This window comes from Bufo gargarizans, chromosome 3 (assembly GCF_014858855.1).
Source record: "Bufo gargarizans isolate SCDJY-AF-19 chromosome 3, ASM1485885v1, whole genome shotgun sequence".
Taxonomy (NCBI): Eukaryota; Metazoa; Chordata; class Amphibia; order Anura; family Bufonidae; genus Bufo; species Bufo gargarizans.
In genome coordinates this window covers 247,031,445-247,055,908 of record NC_058082.1, presented here as the reverse complement: position 1 = coordinate 247,055,908, position 24,464 = coordinate 247,031,445, and the positions used below count along the sequence as shown (strand labels likewise).

At 40.3% G+C, this 24,464-nt stretch overlaps 1 protein-coding gene across 7 annotated transcripts in view; it reads right to left on the bottom strand.

Annotated features, from left to right (window-relative positions):
- The window catches only part of LOC122930979 (ABI family member 3 binding protein), a 407,440-nt gene that overhangs the window by 248,048 nt on the left and 134,928 nt on the right, over window positions 1–24,464 (bottom strand). For all 7 annotated transcript variants that reach the window (XM_044284793.1, XM_044284797.1, XM_044284795.1 and 4 more), the window contains exons 3-4: window positions 6,647–6,709; window positions 2,937–3,069 (exon numbers count right to left, since the gene is read on the bottom strand). In XM_044284793.1, coding sequence (XP_044140728.1) covers window positions 2,937–3,069; window positions 6,647–6,709 — 196 coding nt within the window. The remainder of the gene's footprint in view (window positions 1–2,936; window positions 3,070–6,646; window positions 6,710–24,464) is intronic.

Here is a 24,464-nt window from a genome sequence, read left to right as displayed (position 1 = left end):
GGAGTTCATGACGGATCCGTCTTGTGGTATGTTAAAGATAATACAACCGGATCCATTCATAACGGATGCAGGCGGTTGTATTATCAGTAACGGAAGTGTTTTTGCTGAACCCTGCCCGATCCAGTAAAAATGCTAGTGTGAAAGAAGCCTTAGACAGTGATCAAATCCTTTAGTAACGCAGGCTGGAATGTCTGTTTTTTGGTTTATCCTGCAGTTATCCCTGTGGCTTTCCCTGACAGATGTCTCATAGCCACTTGTTAGTAAAAGAAAATATGCAGATCTACGTTAACTATCATGCATCATACCCAAATATAACATGACTTTCCAAAGTCTCCAAAAACTACTATTTTTGGAACCTTGTATTTTAGAGCTTGTTGATTCTGTCTACAAGATAAACCCAATAATACATATTTTCATATGGCCTGAAGGTAACTGCCATTCTAGCTTTGATTCACTTGTCATAACAATATGACATGTACAAACTTTAATAATCCTTTCCTATTGCTCTGACAATTTAAACAATAATTTCAAGGCTGAATTGGAGCCCAACATTCATGAAGATATGCACATTACATGGTATTTTAGCACGATCTGCTCTGTCTAAGATAACACAAAAACTGATCTATAATAACTCAGGAATGCATCATGTCTGCCACATAGCACCCAGATGGACTAAACAATGCAGATCTGCTCACATAGCAACAAAACAGAAGGAAATCAGGACCCTATGTTCATAAGTGCCACAAGTTCAACACTACATCAGCTGCGAGCACTAATCAGCACTGATGCTTCATTGCTTAGTTTATATACTAATGATTATAAAAGAGGTCATGCCATGATTGATGTTAAAAATGGAAATCAGATCATCAAAATCAGAAAATCACATCATATAGCACCTGACAATCTCTTTCTAACAAAGCTAGAACCAGCCCTGTACCTCACATGGATCCATAGATCTCGCCATTCATTGCTCCAATTGTTCTGATAGATTTTCTTCTGGCTGGCAGCTCAGTGGATTTGTCCTTTCTTTCTTACGGGACATTTCCTTTCTGCTGTAGCTCTTTCCCTGTAACTGCTACAGCTTCTAACAGTAGCTACGGCTAAATTGAAAATTTAAACTGAGCATGTGTGACCACATCAGTGAGATGGACGGAGAAATAAGGAAAAGAACACACAGCAGGTGGTGCCAATCAGATACATTTTATTGAATAACTCAGCGACTAGACTAAAATTTTTTATTGCAATTACCAAAGTTTTCAGGTCCAGGTGCTGGTTAAAAAAAATTTAGAATATTTTTTTGTGGCAGAACCACTTTGAATACAATTAAGTTGGGATTAAGTCCCTGTGAATATTTCATATAAATTCCTGTAACTAATCTATTGGCTTGTACTATCAAGACTGTATTTTCTAGTGACACTTAGAACCATTGGAATTGAACTTAAAGTGGTTTACTGGTCATTTTATATTGATGGCTTATCCTAAGTATAGGTTACACCATGCACACAGAAAGTATCTTTGTACTAAGAGCAATGAAGTTATGGCATTCTCTGGCAGGCAATGTTGTGATTAGGGATGAGCAAACTTCATGTTGTTAGAGTCCGGCACTCAGGTTTTCTAGGATTTCTGTTATGGATTCCGTTAACGTGGAACATAACAGAATTCTATGACGGAATGCACCACTATAATGCACCATTCTATTTTGCATAATAGAAGTCTACGGGCAGCATAACGGATCTGTCTGGTTTCCATAATGGTGCCTATAGACTTCTATTATGACGGAATGCAATATAGAATGGTGCATTATAGTGGTGCATTCCGTCATAGAATTCCGTTATGTTCCGCGATACCGGAATCCATAACAGAATTGGCAGGAAACCCAAACCCGAATGCTGAACTCGAACTTCAAAACATGAAGTTCGCTCATCCCTAGTTGTGATGGTTAATTCATTGAAAGCGATAAAGGAGAGGCCTGGAATCCTTTCTACAATAGGAATAAGATTACAAGTTGTATGTATGAGATAACTGAAGATGGCTGGTAATCCAGGGATTTTTCTATTCTTAGTATTTAGATGCTGGAAGGATTTTCTTCTCTAATATGAGGCCATAGTCAACTAATAGGGTTTATTTTGCGTTCCTCTGACTCAACACTGAAGAATAATATAGTATTTTGATCTTTATGGACTTACCTATTTTTCAACCTTACTATTTGACTACAAGTAAAAATATTTATAAAAATCCAGACAAAAAAATAGAGCATCCTTAACTGGTTTGTGTAAGAACCCCGCCCCCCACACACACACACTTACTTCTATTCTACTGGATCTGCCAAAGGAAAATGACTTACCTGTTTCCTAGTACCGGCTCCCAGCTCCTTCTCCTACGATGCTCCGTTGGGCTACATGGATGTCAACATCCGGATTGACATCACCGCAGCTTATCATTGGCTGTGGCGGTGTCCGGCTCCCCTTACATCATGACAAATGGTCAGAGGGTGCAAGGGGAGCCAGACACCAACGCGGCCAGTGAGGGCATCGTAGGCTTGCAGGAGAAGGAATGGGGCGCAGACGCTGTGAAGCAGGTAAGTCATCTTCCCCTGGCCGGTCCAGTGGAGTGGGGTAGTTTACAAAAAAAAAAGAAAAACATTCTTGCACAACCTCTTTAAATGCAGTATCTGGTTGGAAAATTCAAGTGTAGCTATGAAATTCATCTGGTGATATTTATTTTGTATTCAATAACTGTGACATAATAGATTTTGCAGCTAAACTATGACACTGCAGATTATTTTTCTGCTCATCAATGTCCGGAACAAAATGTGACTGTCCATGTTTTGGTTTCTGCAGCTGGTTTGTATCTATGTATGCAGACATTAATTTATGTGGCAGTACCGTATGCATGTCCTGTACCCATAGACATAGTCTAATTTCAAGCACATTTACCTGTCGTTTGGACATTTGTTGAGAGCAGACCAGTCAACTTGTGGATTTATTAGGATACCCCATGAGAGGAAGACAGATGTTGGAGTTAGAGTGCCAACAACAAGCTGTAGAGGTTTCTGAACAGAGTTTTTATCTGTGTGGAAAAGGCCATATTTTCTTATTAGTACAAGTATTGCAAAAGAAACACCCATACCCAACGAGGCATGCAACCACTGACAATAAATCAGAATAATGTCCACTACATAGCACTTAGCATTCCATTACTCTATGTCCTGTTCTTCCCAGGAAGGTCCGTTTATTACCACACTACCACATTGTTTTTTCAAATTATGATCTGAGGAACTTAATGCCTTAACTTTAGTGCATGTAATGATGTTTCACGCAACATCTCAAATGTTTCACGTTTCCCCCAATGTGGATGGTTTGTTTATAACGGCGATATAAATCATTTTAGTCTAAAATGTGCATAGTGCCTTTATTAACTCATTAATCATCAAAAATATTATACAGACTCTAGCAGTAAATCATACATGATAATATGAAGGAGCTTGACGAAATGTCTTAAAAAACTCATGTCTTCACTGGGCCTCAGTGCTACAGATGACCCCCAGTGCGGAGGTAGACAGGGTAATATATTCACGTGCTGTATAATAAACCATTCTGTAGTCCCCTTCATTAGCTGAATCACTCCAGAAAAAAACAGTGAAGCAAGATATTATTCATCGAGCTACAGGCTGCTTTGCAATAGTCTGCAGCCTATGACCTACAGAAAACTATAATAATTTGCTAATATTTTTTCCCTTTGCCTTTTGATTCTGTAGCTGAGCGATTCTCAACCAGACTGTGAATGATTTTGCAGGCATTTCCTAACACGTATTCAAAGGCCTGACATTGGACGCTGTAAAGATGTACAGACACAGTGCAGAGCAGGGCCAGTGGTGAAGAGACAAAACGGCCGTATTCATTGTTAGGGTAAGTATATATTTAGTCAATGCCTTTTTTCAGTCTGGTCTTATGGGAAACTGAATATATAGAATCCATACTTAAAGTCTGTTAAATATACCCCAACCCTGCACAGAAAGAATAATGGAATGGAAAAGATCCTATACACTGTATGTGCACATATACAGTCGTGGCCAAAAGTTTTGAGAATGACACAAATATTCGTTTTCACAAAGTTTGCTGCTAAACTGCTTTTAGATCTTTGTTTCAGTTGTTTCTGTGATGTAGTGAAATATAATTACATGCAATTCATACATTTCAAAGGCTTTTATCGACAATTACATGACATTTATGCAAAGAGTCAGTATTTGCAGTGTTGGCCCTTCTTTTTCAGGACCTCTGCAATTCGACTGGGCATGCTCTCAATCAGCTTCTGGGCCAATTCCTGACTGATAGCAACCCATTCTTTCATAATCACTTCTTGGAGTTTGTCAGAATTAGTGGGTTTTTGTTTGTCCACCCGCCTCTTGAGGATTGACCACAAGTTCTCAATGGGATTAAGATCTGGGGAGTTTCCAGGCCATGGACCCAAAATGTCAATGTTTTGGTCCCCAAGCCACTTAGTCATCACTTTTGCCTTATGGCACGGTGCTCTATCGTGCTGGAAAATGCATTGTTCTTGACCAAACTGTTGTTGGATTGTTGGAAGAAGTTGCTGTTGGAGGGTGTTTTGGTACCATTCTTTATTCATGGCTGTGTTTTGGGCAAAATTGTGAGTGAGCCCACTGCCTTGGATGAGAAGCAACCCCACACATGAATGGTCTCAGAATGCTTTACTGTTGGCATGACACAGGACTGATGGTAGCGCTCACCTTTTCTTCTCCGGACAAGCCTTTTTCCTGATGCCCCAAACAATCGGAAAGAGGCTTCATCAGAGAATATGACTTTGCCCCAGTCCTCATCAGTCCATTTGCCATATTTTCTGCAGAAGATCAATCTGTCCCTGATGGTTTTTTTTGGAGAGAAGTGGCTTCTTTGTTGCCCTTCTTGACACCATGCCATCTTCCAAAAGTTTCGCCTCACTGTGCGTGCAGATGTACTCACACCTGCCTGCTGCCATTCCTGAGCAAGCTCTGCACTGGTGGCACTACACAGCTGAATCCTCTTTAGGAGACGATCCTGGCGCTTGCTGGACTTTCTTGGACGCCCTGAAGCCTTCTTAATGAGAATTGAACCTCTTTCCTTGAAGTTCTTGATGATCCTATAAATTGTTGATTGAGGTGCAATCTTAGTAGCCACAATATCCTTGCCTGTGAAGCCATTTTTATGCAACGCAATGATGGCTGCACGCATTTCTTTGCAGGTCACCATGGTTAACAATGGAAGAAGAATGATTTCAAGCATCACCCTCCTTTTAACAGGTCAAGTCTGCCATTTTAACCCAATCAGCCTGACATAATGATCTCCAGCCTTGTGCTTGCCAACATTCTCACCTGAGTTAACAAGACGATTACTGAAATGATCTCAGCAGGTCCTTTAATGACAGCAATGAAATGCAGTGGAAAGGTTTTTTGGGGATTAAGTTAATTTTTATGGCAAAGAAGGACTGCAATTCATCTAATCACTCTTCATAACATTCTGGAGTATATGGAAATTGCTATTATAAAAACGTAAGCAGCAACTTTTCCAATTTCCAATATTTATGTAATTCTCAATACTTCTGGCCATGACTGTACAGTACATTTATGTGTAGGGCGGGGTATATATAGCAGACTCAGTGCCGGAATGGTGTTCCTGGAGCCCAGCAGAGGATATTATTCTTGAGGCTTAACCCCTATACATATCATCAAATTAGTTTAATATGTTTAGGTTTGAATCAAAACTTAGACCCTAGTGGCTAGTGACTGGTTCCAAAGGCCGCCAAATGTTTGTTTCTTCCTGGATCATTGGGGCCCATTGTGACATCAAAACCTGGGCCCACTGGAGGATCCTTTGCTGCTTTAGTGGGCCAGTCTAACCCTGAGCTGACTTTAAATGTAACAAAATTATTTTGGCAACTGTGCCATATGGTGGCACAGACACTGTTGTAGGGACACTATGGCCGTAAAGGGAAGTAGTGGCCGCTATTGCTATTTCTAAAGTTTATACACTGCATCTCATTTTCAGACAAGGCATTTGGCATTGAGAGGTAACCCGAGCATCTAGGTGCCATTTTGAGGACATTTTCCTTATGGCAGACAGAGTTCAGTCTGCAGTTTAATTGGTTGTAAAGGGTCAGCAAATGTATAACATGTATATCATTTCCAGAGCAGTCTCATGCCGTTTAAGGGTAGAATCTTCCCCAAACCCACTGACTGGTGTATGTGAATTTACAAAAAGAAGTCAAGGGTCACAATAAAAAGTAATCTTTTTTTAATTTAAAGCAATATTTATGTTCTTTTAGCTAATGGTGATTGTGTATTACTTAATCTTAGCCTTTTTTCTCATTTGTAAAAATTGGTAGTGAATCCTTAAGATAAGAGGTTCCTCAATGCCTAAATGGCTGGGAAACACTGCTGTAGATGAAGATTTGTTAGGTTTGTAGCGAGTGTGATTCCGCTGAAGATAGTGAGACAAAACAGTATCATGTATACCAGCATTATTTATTTAGCTACATTGCAGATTCTTATAAAAATGCATGACATAAAAGGTCTTCTCTCGAGTGTTTCTTTAGCGTATGGTTTTCTGCTCAGCATTTCACACTATAATAGTGAATAAATTATAAATACCTTTACATGACTTTTTGTGGTTGTCATTTGGTTTCACTGCTATTAAGTATCTGGTCTCCGCATCTAAAATGAAATAATAAATATGGTATAGCAAGTCAAAACAGGCAGTTCAATCAACTAATCATTCATCCAGTCAAAGCTAAAAAGTCTTAATATATTTATAGCCACCTCAAAGGGAGTCTGCTACGAGAGAAAGGAGTCGTGGTCCTTCCTCCGCCTCCTGGCCATGACTGGCAATTTTTCCTCCAATATGTAACATGAAAGAAACCTGCCAGTCATGGAAAAGAAGGTGGTGCCAAGAGTCTCATTGCACTAATCTCCCCCGCAGCGGTTCAACCTGTCAGTACAGTAAAAGTATTGAGGTCTAGCCCAGAAGTGACACTAGCGGGTCTGTCACTAAACTATGCTGCCGTCAGGTAGAGATGCCAGGCCCCCTTTATTGGCATTAAAAGGGAATGCATCACTTATATTTTTAACTAATTAAAACCAGATACTCATTTTTTTTTATCTGCTTTTATCTTCTTATGGTAGTTTTTTTTATTCCATTCTTAATTTTTTTTGTAGCTGATAGGTGCACCCATCTCGCATGATCTGCTGAATAGTCACCACATACACTTTACAGTCACCACATGGCCCATAGGAAACTGTAGTGGGAAGATTACTTATTGACTTCTATGGGACAGGTTTCTAGGCATGCTTTAGGATCTGTGCAAAGGCCGTTGTGCAGGGAGTCGGGGGAAGTTGAACTGTGTCCATTACCTATTGTGAAAGGTGTTCCTGGGTAATCTAACCTGTCATTGTAAACTGGCCTGATAAATTATCCTATGGGACTAAGTGACCTCATAATAGGCCTGCAAAAATGTAGGATTTTTATAAAATATAGATGGTAACCATACTGTTAAACATAGCTCAAAATAAAACTTAATTTAAACAGTAGGTCTTTATCTGAAGACATATTTCTTTGAGAGGCATAAAGGAACTGTCTGACACCAGGAAAATGACTATTTATCGAATGTAAGATTTGGAAACTTACTAATATACTATATTTGGCACAACTGTCCACATGACTCAATTTCAATAGAGCTTCTCCTGCCTAAGCAAGGGCTGTCTGGCTCAATTCATTAGCTAGTCCTCTTCTCTGTCTTTGGGTCAGCCGTGATAGACTATTCCATCTTTAAGATGACACATGACCACTTTTATGTGAAAAAGCATGGGACATTGTCACAACATCATGCTTGGAACAAATTACAAAGACAAGTACAATGCAAACTTAAGAATATCATCCCGCAGATAATAACGGTGTTACATTATTACTTGATACATAAATCTGGATGCGCTCATCTGGATTCACAGCTACCACTCTGATGAATGTTTTTAATACTGTTAATTGATATGACAAAGACCATTAACGATTACAGAAATGCTCTCATAAAACATCAAAAGTTTATATGAGCATCAAGTGATAAAACCACTTTGCAAGAGCTAGCGGAAGTATTGCTTTCTTTACAAAGGCAGACATATATAGTGACATGGGATCTTCATCTCTGGGCACCTGTGAATAAGCAGGACATAGCTGAACTACAACAGGTACAGAGGAGGGCCATCAAGGTAGTGGGCGGATTGCAGTACCAAGACAGGTTGTCAAACTTTGCTTAGACTAACTTCACACTTGCGGCAAAGCTATCTGGCAGAGAATAGCTTGCCGGTGTCCGCTAGTTCTGGCATAGTCGGACAATGCTGCGTCCTCTGGACTCCACTGACTATAATGGGATCCGGCTGCTCCCTGTCATAAATGCTAAGATTTGGCCAAACATGTAGTGATTTCTGTCCATTCAAATCTAGGCATTTATGCCAGGGAGCCGCCATATCCCATTATGCTCAATGGCATCTGCCGGGCATGTGGCACTATCTGGCTATACCGGATCTGGAGAACACTGTCAGGCTGTTCTGTGCCGGATAGGTTTACTGAAAGGGTGAAGTTAGCCTTAATCTGAAAATCCACAGCTTAGGGGAGATCTAATTACAATGTACAAACACATGAATAGACAGTATAGATATCTTGCTATTTATCTTTTTATACCTAGGCTTGTAATGATGAACAGAGGGCATCTTTTACATTTAAAGAATGGTTAAGATGGTCAATTCGTTGAACAAGTTCAAGAGAGACCTGCCTTCCTCTCTTGAATGTAAAAATATTTCAGATTGTGGGTACTAGATTTCTGGATATGGGACATTGATCCATTCAGAAAGGAATGTTTCTTCTGTAATATGGGGCAAATGGCATCTGGGTCAACACTGTAGGATTGTCTTTTTCCTACCTTACCAAATATGTAACTATGTAACTATGTTTACACAGTGCCAGGTCCCTTAATTTAGGAAACTGGTACCTCTCAGACCCCTATTGATTTAATTATATGACGTATAAATGTCAGAAGATTTCAAAAGTAGAAAGTACTTTTAAGAAACTATTTTAGTCTAGTCTCATAGAGTGAAATAATAGTTCACTCAATTTAAATCACTATGTGTAAAACATAATTTTAGAACACTTTTGCTTGTAACCATTCAAATGTGACCAGTGGATTGTCAGAACACATATTCTCTTTGTATTTGCAAAACATAAAACATGCCATGCCTGTTTAATAGTACCAGCCATTACATCTTGCGTCTTACTTAAGCAGTACATGGTAGTGAAGCTCTATCATGGAGTAGCCATCATATTAAGAAACTGACTTTTTAGGCTACTTTCCCACTCGCGTCCTTCATATTGTAGAATTATGAGTGAGAGTTATTTTATAAAAAGTGCAAAACAGCCATATAAAATTCAAAATCCCTCTTGCTGCCATCCCAGTGGCAATACAGTTCCAGTTTACATTTTCTACTGTATATTCTGTGAATGAAGTGAATGCAATGTTCCAATGTGCTGACAATGGAAACTTCTCCGTGGAATAGAAGTGTTCTATTCTGCTGATGGCATCAGGGGGCAGCTATGTAAGGGTGGTGCAAAATTAACTGCAGTCCTAGTATAAAAAAGTCAAGATAGCAGTCAAGTCCATATGATCCATACGTACAACGAAGAGTTAGAAGAAGGAAGGCAGCACACTTATGCACTAGAATCAATTCAAGTGAGCTGAATCTAGAATATGCAACATTTGAAGCATGCATAAAAAAGGCTATATCTTGCTGAAATGTTGCATGTAAGGGGGTAAGTAATTGTCTGCACTGCTATGTTATGTATTGGAAATAACTTATTTATGTTACTGTGCACAGCACACGATAATGTTGCCTTGTTTATTACTGAATTATACTGCATTACAAGGATCATGGTCTTTAGGTTTAGGTGCGTACATATAACCATGTGCATATTTTGCTTTGAGTAAGCATTTATGTAGCAGGCACAGGAAAGATAAAGAGACCTGATATGAGAATGAGTGGAGATCTGGCCTAATCGGACAATGATCACACAACTGGGCTGAGATACAGGTAGTAGATCCCGAGAGAACGTTAAGAGAGAAAGTCACTTCATGGATCTGGAAGCCCTCTGAGGGATCATCTCTGATAGAGAGTGCTGCATAGGGTGATGAGTGAGAGTGACTGCTACAATGAAGCAAGTGACTGTGTACCAGTTAGACACTGCATTGTAACCAACGTAGCTCCAGCAAGTAAAGAATGATGCAAGGGGCACCCAGTCACTAAATATGCTGTTTAAATTCTACTCTCTGATTATAATGAAAAGTGTCAATGGCAGGCACACTATACACACAGCTGTGGGTGGCCATAAGTAAACCCTAAGAAGGTTAGTAGCCTAGTGGCTGCTAAGACCTTCAGAGATGCCAGGGCTTAAATATATAATTGGTGCAACCCTACATACAATGCCTATGTGAGGCATGCTATGATGGGGGTAGACTCCCTTAGATCCATACAAGCCCCAGTAAAGGACACACTATATTTTCTACAACAATCCTACAGTTTATCTGTTCAAAGGTATTTATCCACCAAGTGTGAGCTGCAACCATGTTGCATATAGCACCCCTAAAGGGACTGTGACCATCAAGCATCTGTGCCTCTATGGAAAACAATACATTTTCCTGTTCCAAACACTGTCTGCGACAGGGTGTAGTCCCTACAACAGCCATGTGAAATTTGTGCACAATTCTTCCTTTTTGCAGATGGATAATTAGATTATGCAACTGTTGGCTTATTACAAGTACTGCATAATATTAGAGAGATGTGTGGTTTTACAATATTATGTACGGTATATCAGGGATCAGCAACCTCCAATACTGTAGCTGTTCTGAAACTACAATTCCCAAAATGCTTCATTCACTTCTATGGGACAGCTGAGCACATGTGCATACTGGGAGTTATAGTTTTACAGCAGCTGGACTGCTGAAGGTTGCTAACCTTGCTGTATATGAACATGTTTTACCTGATCATACTCAGTAGACAGGCTGCAGTAGTAATATTTCGATATGCAGTTACCAGAAAGCTCAGGCAGGACATCGGGAACAAGTAAGAAAAGCTCAGATCTCTTCAAGCTCCATAGTTTTGAACTTTGCATATGTAGAGAACCATCCACATACAGCACAGATAGTAATATATATTACATATAGTATATTATGTGCAGTTTTTAAATATAGATATTTTCATGCTACAGTCAGATTTAATTTTAAAAATACATCTACTCCAGATATGACTATAATACGGGCCCTTCAGCAGCAGAGATTAATTGGTGTTTATACATTTGGCAATGGTTAGTAAACTAGATGAAGAAACATATCAAAAGACTAGAGTTTAGAGGAGAAAGGTCTTTTATAAACATGGCCAGCTCTGAGCCCAACTTTTCCTTCTGCATGTATTCCAACTCCCTAACCAGCATATTCCACATGAGTGCAAGCTGAAAAGTATGTGTAATGGAAATTTAGATATGCATGGGCAGGAAATTGTTCCAGTTTTTAGCTATAATTGGATAAAAAAAAATGGGGCTTTTTGCAAAAGACATATTTCTAAAGACAGCGAGCAAAGGTATGACTGTCCCTGCAAATATCTCTGACCATTCTTTACGGACATTATTTTTGCAAATATGATTGATTTCATAAGGCATTAAAAAAAATAATCACAAAATGTGGTTATCAAAAGGAATAGAGAATTGAGATCACTTTAGCTGTGGAAATTGTAAGTACCAAGCTGTTTAATCGTTGTTCTCAAAGAAGAAGCCAAACTACAGTATAGTGATCAATTCTCTGTTTGCAAAGTTACTGGTAGACCCGCAACAAGTACGGTTGTGTGAATGGACCCTTAGGGCGGACGTAAAAATAAATAAATACAAAAACAATAGATGAATTTCAGGTTTTTTTGCACCCCCAATCAATCAATAAATAATTTTTAACATGGCAAAAGATGCAAAAAAAACAATGCCAGAATTGCAGTTTATTTTCTATTACCCGTCAAAAAATGAGTGAAAGCTACTTAATGCCTTATATGTACCCCAAAATGGTCCCATTAAAAATTGAAAAATATAACTTACCGTACCTCACTAAAAATAAACTCTCATGCAACTACAACCACAATTCTAAAACCGTTGGATTGCTATGTAAAATGGAAATAAAAACATAATGCAATGATCTGTAAATCTCATATTTTATTCACAATAGATCAAAGAACACATATCAAATGTTGAAAGTGAGTCATTTCATGAAAAAATAGCTTATTTATAATTTGATGGCAGCAATGTATCTAAAAAGGCTGGAAAAAAAACTGCTAGAGGAGCAATTTGCAACTAAGTCACATGAATGGGTATTAAAAAAAGCATTTTAGAGCAAAGATAGGTAGAGGTTCACCAATCTGTTGAAAACTGTGTCTAAAAATTGAGTAAGAATTTCAGAAAAATATTTCTCAGCGTAAGGCCTCTTGCCCACGACCGTATGCCCTTCGAGATACACAGTCCGTGAGCGGGCCATATGTTCCGGAAGCGGCATTGAGCATGGAGCGGCATCGGGCCGCCCAAGGGACTATTGTCATATGAGTGCGGGACAATAGCCCTGCGGGCAGCCCGACGTGCACAGCATCATTGTAATCTATGAAGCTATGCGCTCCCGTGCGCACAATCAATGCCGCTCCGGCACATATGGCCCCCTTACGGACCGTATATCTCGGAGGGCATACAGTCGTGAGCAAGAGTCCTAAAACTGTGAAGAATTTAAATCTCTCTCCATCTACAGTACATATTATCAGATTAAGCCTGATGGTCAATATTGGATGCTCGTGATCTATGAGCCCTCAGATGGCACTGCATTAAAAACAGGTATAATTCTGTACTGGAAATCACTGTATGGGCTCGGGAACACTTCCAGAAATCATTGCCTGTGAACACAGTTTGCCATGCCACCCACAAATGCAAGTTCAAGTTGTATCATGCAAAGAAGTCATCTGTCAAGATGACACGGAAATACCATTGTCTTCTCTGGACCAAAGCTTATTTAAAATGGACTGAGGCAAAATGGAAAACTGTTCTGTGGTCAAATAAATCAAAATTTGAAATTCTTTTTGGAAAACATAGATTCTGTATACTACAGACTCAAGAGGAGAGGGAAAATCAAATTTATCTGCACACAATTCAAAAGCCTGCATCTCTGGTGGCATGGGGTTGCATTAGTGCCTATGGCATCTTTCGGTAAGGCCTTGAATATTTCAGTAAGACAATGCTAAACTACATACTGCATCCATCACAACAGCATGGCTTTTCAGAAGAACAGTCCGGCTGCTGAATGGTCCTGCCTGCAGTCCAAAATTGGCATATCATGAAATGAAAAATTTACAAAGAAGACCCAGGACTGTTGAGTAGCAAGAATCCTACATCAGACAAGAATGGGGCAACATTCCTCTCTCAAAACTCTAGCAATCGGTCCTCTCACTTCCTAGATGTTTACAGACTGTTAAAAGAAGAGGGGATGCTACATAGTGGTAGACACTGCCCTGTCCCAACTTTCTTTCAGATGTACTGCTGCCATTAGGCTCTAAATTAGTAAATAAAAATTAAATTAAGCAGTAACATGTCTCACTTTCAACATCTGATATATGTTCTATAATCTATTGAGCATAAAACATGGGTCTATGAGATTTGCAAATCATTGTGTTCTGTTTTTATCTATATTTATTTACTTTTTACCCAGCGTCCCTACTTTTTTGGAATTGGAGTTTGAGGATTGACATGTTATAGCTCTTGAAATGCAACAATGAGAAAACAACAAAAAATGCGAGGATAATTGCTTGGTCCCAAAATAGTAGGAACTTTAAGGAATTAATAGTGTTCTGGACTATCAGAAACAGTTGCTAGATCAATCCCAAAACATTGGAAATTGCCAATACTCCAGAAGCCACTTGGGTATACCCACAAGTCTGGTATAGTTGTCATGTTCTGTTTCTTACTGGAAAAAGCATGGTTTAAAGGGAATCATGTGACCATCATTTTGGACTGCAGATAAGGACTTCATATGACTAATTTTTATCTTCTTACTGCCCCCAATTACCTAACTGTCAAAAATACATTGTCAGGATTGCCATGCAGAAGTCCTCTCCATACACTACGTGCAGAATTATTAGGCAAATGAGTATTTTGACCACATCATCCTCTTTATGCATGTTGTCTTACTCCAAGCTGTATAGGCTCGAAAGCCTACTACCAATTAAGCATATTAGGTGATGTGCATCTCTGTAATGAGAAGGGGTGTGGTCTAATGACATCAACACCCTATATCAGGTGTGCATAATTATTAGGCAACTTCCTTTCCTTTGGCAAAATGGGTCAAAAGAAGGACTTGACAGGCTCAGAAAAGTCAAAAATAGTGAGATATCTTGCAGAGGGATGCAGCACTCTTAAAATTGCAAAGCTTCTGAAGCGTGATCATCGAACAATCAAGCGTTTCATTCAAAATAGTCAACAGGGTCGCAAGAAGCGTGTGGAAAAACCAAGGCGCAAAATAACTGCCCATGAACTGAGAAAAGTCAAGCGTGCAGCTGCCAAGATGCCACTTGCCACCAGTTTGGCCATATTTCAGAGCTGCAACATCACTGGAGTGCCCAAAAGCACAAGGTGTGCAATACTCAGAGACATGGCCAAGGTAAGAAAGGCTGAAAGACGACCACCACTGAACAAGACACACAAGCTGAAACGTCAAGACTGGGCCAAGAAATATCTCAAGACTGATTTTTCTAAGGTTTTATGGACTGATGAAATGATAGTGAGTCTTGATGGGTCAGATGGCTGGATTGGTAAAGGGCAGAGATCTCCAGTCCGACTCAGACGCCAGCAAGGTGGAGGTGGAGTACTGGTTTGGGCTGGTATCATCAAAGATGAGCTTGTGGGGCCTTTTTGGGTTGAGGATGGAGTCAAGCTCAACTCCCAGTCCTACTGCCAGTTTCTGGAAGACACCTTCTTCAAGCAGTGGTACAGGAAGAAGTCTGCAAGGTAAGAAAAACATGATTTTCATGCGGGACAATGCTCCATCACACGCGTCCAAGTACTCCACAACGTGGCTGGCAAGAAAGGGTATAAAAGAAGAAAATCTAATGACATGGCCTCCTTGTTCACCTGATCTGAACCCCATTGAGAACCTGTGGTCCATCATCAAATGTGAGATTTACAAGGAGGGAAAACAGTACACCTCTCTGAACAGTGTCTGGGAGGCTGTGGTTGCTGCTGCACGCAATGTTGATGGTGAACAGATCAAAACACTGACAGAATCCATGGATGGCAGGCTTTTGAGTGTCCTTGCAAAGAAAGGTGGCTATATTGGTCACTGATTTGTTTTTGTTTTGTTTTTGAATGTCAGAAATGTATATTTGTGAATGTTGAGATGTTATATTGGTTTCACTGGTAAAAATAAATAATTGAAATGGGTATATATTTGTTTTTTTTGTTAAGTTGCCTAATAATTATGTACAGTAATAGTCACCTGCACACACAGATATCCCCCTAAAATAGCTAAAACTAAAAACAAACTAAAAACTACTTCCAAAAATATTCAGCTTTGATATTAATGAGTTTTTTGGGTTCATTGAGAACATGGTTGTTGTTCAATAATAAAATGAATCCTCAAAAATACAACTTGCCTAATAATTCTGCACTCCCTGTATGTTAGCACACCACAGCAGTCCAGACTGTGTGCCGACTGCGCAGCTTTGAGTGCTGACAGTGGGAAAAAAAATGGTGATCTGGTGTCTTTATATGCAGTACTACTAACGTACTACTGCAGATTATAGTCCAGAATCATGGTAACAGATTCCCTTTAGAACAATTTTGTCCTTTCCTTATGCACTTTTGAAAAGCTATACCTCTGTGTATAACAATGGATATAGTTTCTTTTTCTCGGAAAAGCTGTATTTCACTACATATTTTCAAATGAAAGTTCAAGGATGAACAATAAATTTAAGCGCTGGTGACGTACACTAAAATGTGTCCTTCGGTAATTTGCCCTTTTGGAAACATATGTAAAGAGTAAAAAACACACATGTTGAGCAGTGATACTTGCACCAACAGTTCCAGTAAATGTGGCCAGTAATTTTGAAATTCTCAGCAGTAAAATTAAAAGGAAGCAAACACATTTCTTTCCATTGTAAACTGATACAGTGACAGATGTCTTTTCATTCCTTTATGATCGGGATCCTTTTCTTTCAGGTTCCCGGTAGCTCAGGCATCCATGTGTACTAATAAACCCTACAGTCACTTAATCGGAAAGGTAGGGATAAAGTATATTGTGGGAATTAGCTATGTAGCAGTAGGCAAAATGGAGTTAACTATAGTCAGAAACAGTGACACAGAAGTCTATTGAAAAAAAGACTTGCCTGTATTTTATTTTTTTGCATAAAACAAACATATAGCAATTATATTAAGGCACAAATAAACGACTGCTCAGCTGAGCGCTAACTAAACATATATGTTTCCCTGACTATACAAGTGGCTTACCATCAACCACTCGAACAAAATTGCATTGTGTTTTACCTCACAGAAGGAGCAAATGTCAACTTTGCCTACAGTTTAAAACAGCAGAAACCAGGCAGCTTATGGTGCCACCTGCAGGCCTCCATAAGAACTAATGCTGTAATAGAAGGATTCTTCAGAGACCGAGCCTATCACAAAGAAGAAATGGTTTCCTTGATGTCCACACAAAGAAGCTGTTTGAGCTGCCTCAGATGTCGTGGTCACAATTGACAGCAACAACTGAGGGGTTTAATGTCTGCGATCGGTATTATCGCCGATCGTAGATATTGCTTACAGCTGTCTGCAGTTTAAAACAGCAGAAACACAGCAGCTTATGGTGCCTGCTCCAAAGACCCTACTGCTGATATATATAGTCATACGGCAGTAGGGAAGTGGTTAACCATCTCAATAAAATTATAACAACCCCAGACCTAGAGGAGGATTGTAAGCAGATGAGGTTTGCTTATCACAGCCAAACCTGACCAATGCAAAACCAAAACAAAATAAGGTCAGTGCCTTGCATAGTTCTCAACATTCCTACTCAGATCCAAAAAGCATAGCTGTTTTAATTCTCCAAGTTTCAAGTTATGTAGATACTATTTCTCTCAAGAAAGACATTTGATGCCCTTTAAATGAGTTGGCTATCTCCACTTCAACTGAGATTTTGGTAGCGAATAACTCACAATCCATGATGTATGAGTAGATTTTGATGCCATGTGTAAGAGATCTATACTCAGAAAATACTGCAGCAGATGATTTATAAGAGTCATCTCAAACCTTGTATGCAACTATTACTAGGAGAGTGTGCTGCTGGCTGCTCATCCCAGGTAATTCTTCATAACCTCAGACGCCCGAGAACATCCACCAAAACATGTCATTAGCGGTTAACCACTCAAGTGTGTAAAAATATTTGAGCTTGATTTGGAACATAACAGCTACTCAAGCATTAAACCCACTGGGCTTATATCCCAAAATCTACAGTCTGAAATGCTAAATCTGAAACTGACATGTTATAAAAATATTTCTCACTTTCATGAAACAGAATATTTACCTGCTGACCTAGCTGTCATAGTCTCTGATATTAAAAATAAATACAATCAGAACAATCATCCTTCACCCTCCTTCACCCTCATGAAGACAACCCCTGTCCAAAAGCCCTATGTGCATATGGATTTGATAGAGTGGGTTCCCCACCAGAACAGAGAGCTGCTCTATAAGCTGCCATGTAAGACTACATCTTGATGTTGCAGGGGAAATGTCTGGCTAGTTGTTGCTTCCACCGGCATAATTGCTGTCTGTGGCCACATTCTGAAAGGGGTTTTCTCTAATGAGACAACATCTTTAAACAGTATGAAGATGGTGTGAAATTGACTAAAGATATACAAATTGTTACCACTGTAATATCGTTTAGGAGATTAGAAAAAGCTATCTAGTCAATCCAGTTCAACCTATTGTTCTGCCACATTGATCCAGAAGAAACAAACTCCAGAAGTTAATTTTTCTTAAGGTAAATGAGTTCCTTTCCAACTGAAAATATAGTAATCAGAATAAACTATAGATCAACAACCTTTCATCTGGAATCAAGCAGATAATTTAAAATATTATTTAGGCTTGATGAGGCTTTTGCCATGGTTTTGGCAACCATTTTGGGTGAATGCAGAGAGGACCTGGAATAGTTCCTCGCCACAAGGAAGGGACCAAATACTTTAACTGCGTATTGCCCTGTTACATCAATTATTTTACATCAATTTTTTTTTTTAGGAAAACCCCTTTTCTGTTCCAGCCTGACTGTGACCCTGTGCACAAAGCAAAGTCCATGAGGGCATGGTTGGGTGAGTTTAGTGTGGAAGAACTTGACTAGCTCACATAGAGCCCTGAACCCAACCTCATCAAACACCTTTGGCATGAACTAGAACTAGAGATTCAGTCCCTCTTGTCCAACACTTTAAGATTTATCATTCACCCATCCCAGTTTTCTGTTTTTAGAAAGTTGCAAAACTCAGTTCTGTGGCTTTTTAAATGCCATTGCAACTTTTTGAATCTAAAATAAAAGACAGGTGCTATGGAAACAGGAACATATGGCGCAAATTGGGTAAATATGGCTAATACAATGTCAGAGTGAAGTACAACGCTAAATTGGATGCTCAACTTAGTATACTGTGCTCTAATAGGCTCAATTCTATTGTAGGCAAAATATTGGAGTAACTGGATCTGCTGCCACAGTGGGGGTGCCTTCAGAAAGAGTGCCACGTTTTCTCCAGAGGATAAGCTAACAGTATACATGTATGCATTTGTAACCTGATGAATTGGAAGTGTTATCCCTGAAAATGTGTTGTGTTCTGCATATTTTCAATAAAGAAATATATTTTTCATTATAACAAGCAGGACATAGTCCTTTGCGCTGTGCAGTTAATGTAGCTTTTGTCACAACTGACATTTGCATGCCGCCTTGGCCTGGTTAGCCAGGGCGGTGTGTAGGAGGAGCCATTAGTCATGGCACATTTATCATTATTTATAGATGTCCCAATACTTTTGTCCATATAGTGTATGTAGACTGTGCCCATTCTTATTACAGTATATATAGCTAATGTTATATCAGGTTATATCAGCAGGAGTACTAGTAATGCCACAAACTGTACTGCCTTACGAGTTTTCAATGACAGACAAGCCTATTTGGGGGGCAGAGGATCTCATGACACCATATATTAATGGGCCCATTGGGATTTTTCATAGTACATCAATAGCCAATTCACCCCTGGGGCCTACCCACTTCATTCATTTAGAGTACCACTTGCTACTGAATGGGTCATCTGAAAGTCTTGGCGACATCTGTCACAATGACTACCTCCAGGTGCTGTAGTGGCTAATAGAAGCCAACTAGATCTTAGTGAAAAAACTATTTTTATATCTGTTTAGCCACTGTCCGGAGTCACACCATATCCCTCTGGGCAGTGGCTTTAATTAATCATATTTATTCCTACCTACTGCTTATATTTCAAACAAGAAGTAGAGAAACATCATATATTTTTTTTCTATATATTATAAAATATATATTTGTCTGATTAATGCATGATACACATCCAGTTTTATTGGCTTAGGTAAAATGTATACATGTAAAAATAATTAACACTTATACTACTGTTAAAACCTAAAACTCATGTAGGTTTGCACATGCCGGCTCTGTTTATGGTCTATAATAGAAGAAACATACTCATAAAGCAGTTCAAAGTATGTTTTAAATTAGTGTAGCTGCAAGTATTTAACTGAACCAAAAACAACCAGTAATTACATTTATAAGCAATAAGATGTTTTCATTCCATGGACACTGCTGCTTGGCGTGCCAAAAATCTCATTTTTAGGTTTTTACTCTCTGATCATGGGTGTATATTTGAATTCCATGTCTTAACTTCAAAGGCTTTAAATTTATTGGCTATAAAATGCGCCACTTGGGAGTAAAAAGGTGTTAGATATGTAACGCCCCAGAGTAGCATTACCGCTTCTGCACCCTGCTACTATCTTTAATGGGCTAGTATAGTGTAATCCTATGTATTTGTTTCCAGGCCCTGTATAATGCGCATTTCCTATTTTGCAACTGTTGTGTTCAAATGTAATGTGCCTGGTTCACCGGCAGGTGGCAGCAAACATGGAGAGTTACAGATACATAGAATTGAATGTGTGTGTGTGTGTGTGTGTGTGTGGGGGGGGGTCATCCCGCACAACCTTGTATGCAGGTGCTCATTGCTATGGCGAAATACAGATACAAACGCAAAAACACAAATGCAATCGCACTCTGCAAACCAGCACTCTGCCCTGCCTTTATGCTGGATGTTGAATAAGGCATTGGTGTACATTTTGGCTAAAGCGTAATAAGCCACTCACCACGTCAAGGTCGCCTTCATGAGTGGTCCCTAACACTAGTTCCTACCTGTTATGGGCCACGACTGCCACACAAAGTCCAGGGAGCGCAGGTACAGCATGCACGCCAAGCACAATCTGCTTTTAACCCCGTCCAGTGCCATTACAGCTTTTATCGGATCCAGGGATGCAAGTACCAACATGCATGCTGAGCCCACTATATACTTCTCCTGGAGCCTAATGGCTACTGGTAGGTGCTATATAAGCAGACTCAGTTTTATACTGACTTTAAAAACAGCCTCCAGGGCAGATTAACTGGTCAGGTGTGCATGACTGCTTGGAGATCGCCACACCTTCAATATATACTACAAAGAAAAAAATGTGGGGGGGTCAGCCCGCACAACCTTGTATGCAGGTGCTCATTGCTATGGCGAAATACAGATACAAACGCAAAAACACAAATGCAATCGCACTCTGCAAACCAGCACTCTGCCCTGCCTTTATGCTGGATGTTGAATAAGGCATTGGTGTACATTTTGGCTAAAGCGTAATAACCACTCACCACGTCAAGGTCGCCTTCATCAGTGGTCCCTAACACTAGTTCCTACCTGTTATGGGCCACGACAGCCACACAAAGTCCAGGGAGCGCAGGTACATCATGCACGCCAAGCACAATCTACTTTTAACCCCGTCCGGTGCCATTACAGCTTTCATCGGATCCAGGGATGCAAGTACCAACATGCATTCTGAGCCCATTTGGTATAAGTATATAGTGGGCTCAGCATGTATGTTGGTACTTGCATCCCTGGATCCGATGAAAGCTGTAATGGCACCGGACGGGGTTAAAAGCAGATTGTGCTTGGCGTGCATGCTGTACCTGCGCTCCCTGGACTTTGTGTGGCTGTCGTGGCCCATAACAGGTAGGAACTAGTGTTAGGGACCACATAGAATTGAGCTTTCCATTCCATTCTAACACCCCCCTCTATGGAGGAGTGGGAAAGTCCCACTTCCCGCAGCAAGGGTGGAGTTCAGTTCCTAGTCAGTCTAGCTTACCCCCTGCTAGGGGAAGGAAGCAGGTGCATGTCCCTGTGCTGCTATTTTATATTACTACCCAAATGACTTTGCTACCTCATGTGGATTACAAATAATGACGTTGCGTTATTTCCCATGGATTTCAAAGGACTCTTTTGCACTTTTGTTCCAGTTTGCAATGGATCCTCAAGCACTGAAGAAATTGACTCTAATGTGGTTTTCTTGCACTATTTTATTGCATTAAGTATTTCCTTATCTATTTGATTTTCCTTAATCTTTTTCAGGTTTAGCAATGTTTCAAGTATACTGCCCATTATCTGGACTCTTATATGGGTACTGCAATGTGATCTATGCACTTTTTTTTATGGACTTTGCACTTTATATTGTTAGCCAGATAGTGAGCGACCTTACTTTTCTAGCTTTATGGACTGCCTCTGAGGATGTCTGGTATGTCACATTGCTCATATGGACTGCCTCTGAGGTTGCTAAATACTAATGGTTCTTATGTGACCTTGTGTTAGCTAGATAGCCTAGTTATACATTGTATTGTATAGCTACACAGGGGGAACCAAGTGGTAAGTCACAACAACGACAAGGGTAACCCGCTGCTAATGTATGTTTGGAGGGATTAGTCCCCCGGTAGAGATTGGAGAGCACTGCCTCATCCTCCTAATTTGTGTATGTCTTAAGGCCTTGTACATAGCCAAGGAAAATTGTGTAGCTACCAGCTCAGACATCAAGGTGACAAAGCATAAAGCATGATTAGACCTTGGTGCTAGGAAGGGAATACAGGATGAAGCCACCCTTCTATTTGCGGGCGTCTCATAGCATCGTGGAGGGATTACAGTACATGACACCCCCACACTCCATATACGACTATGGCCACGTAGTGGTGTATCTGAGAGCTTTGTGCAGTATTTTTGGTTTATTGGTGCGCTGCGAGAGGGAAAACCGTGGTTAGACACCCTACTCATATGGGCAGGAACCCTTTGGTAGCCGTCTATATGTCAGTCTATGTATGTGTATTTTCACGCACCACTTACATTTTTCCCTGGTACCCTTAGAGCATACCCTCAGCACAAGCTACTTCCTTTAATGGGCTAATATAGTGTCATCCTTTGTATTTATTTCCAGGTCCTGCATAATGAGCTTTTTTTTATTTATTTTTTTGCAACTGTTGTGTTCAAATGTAATGTACCTAGTTCACCAGCAGGTGGTAGCTAACATGGCAGAGCTACAGGTACATAGATTCCATTCTAACACCCCCCTTTGTGGAGGAGTGGGCGAGTCCCACTTCCTGCAGCAAGGGTGGAGTTCAGTTCCTAGTCAGTCTAGCTTACCCCCTGCTAGGGGAAGGAAGCAAGGGCAAGTTCCTGTCGGACGAGCCCTTTCTAGGCCAGCTAGAGCACCTTCAGCTCTGCTGGATATGGAGGCAACAGCTTGAAGCCTCTGAAGCCAGGAGGAGTTTTCCCTGGCATGATTTAGAGACAGACCAGACTACAAAGTGAAGTACAGCATAAAGGAGAAGCTGAGTTCTTTAGTCAGCCTGTCAGCACGGCAGAGCCAGAGAGCAACAGATGTGACAGATGTAGCAGAGAGGAGTTTTCCTCCTGAAGAAATGTTTATTCAAGTAAAGCTGTTATTGAAGTTCATCACAAGGTCTGGACTCAAGTTATTTTTTCAAACTCCTCAATTATCCCCCCCTATTTTTCTGGGGTCCATTCCTACACCTGGGTACTATCTACTATATCACTAAAAGGGGCACTGTGCCCTTGTTGCTTCACTGCAACTGGCATCACAACCAAAATGTACTTTAAGGGACCCCTTGCCATGCGCCCGATGACTGCAGATGTGCTTTACTTCAAAGCGATTTCAGACCTTGCAACTTTAAAGGGTTTCTACCACATTGTTTTGACAAATTTAGCTGTCAGACACTAGCGATCCGCTAGTGTCTGCTCTACCAAACAATGCTATTACAATAGCTTTTTGTGCAGCCGCTTCCATAAAAAACAAACTTTTATTGATATGCTAATGAGCCTCTAGGTGCTATATGGGCGTCTTTTTAGCACCTAGAGGCTCGGTCTACCTTCACAAAATGCCGCCCAGCGCGTCCCTCCAGCCCGCCCATCTCCTCTGGAATGCGATCCTACCTCTGAGTCAGCGGACGAATTCTCGCGCCTGCGCCGTGCGCGTCTGTCTTCGGTGCAGGCGCAGTGAATGTCTGACCGCTGCCTGCACAGACATCTCAGTCATCGGCGCAGGCGCAGTGAATGTCTGACCGCTCCCTGCACAGACATCTCCACTGTGCCTGCGCCGATGACCGAGATGTCCGTGCAGGCAGCGGTCAGACATTCACTGCGACATTCGCTGGAGGGACGCGCTGGGCGGCATTTTGTGAAGGTAGACCGAGCCTCTAGGTGCTGAAAAGACGCCCGCATAGCACCTAGAGGCTCATTAGCATATCAATAAAAGTTTGTTTTTTATGGAAACGGCTGCACAAAAAGCTATTATAATAGCATTGTTTGGTAGAGCAGACACTAGCGGACTGCTAGTGTCTGACAGCTAAATTTGTCAAAACGATGTGGTAGAAACCCTTTAATTATGCATTTTAATATGAAAATGATTGTTTTTTTGAGAGTTTTAATATTCCAGTCTGTTACATTTAGAAAAGACATTCTCATATATCTGTCATCTGCCAATGAAGTAGGTATATATCGATGACCTCCTTGGAATTTTTCACTGCAGTTTTCAAACGTATGGCAGAAAGGCAGTTTATCGTACATAGAAAACTAAATAAAAGGAACCTGTCACATTGAACAAGCAGTATTATCTGCAACCACATTATAAATCAGGGGCAGATGAGTTGAATTGTAGTTTTTATTGTCTTGTGGGGAAAAAGAAAGAGTATAACTTTATTACTTTTTATTTCCTACTCATTCTGGGTTTGAAATAGTT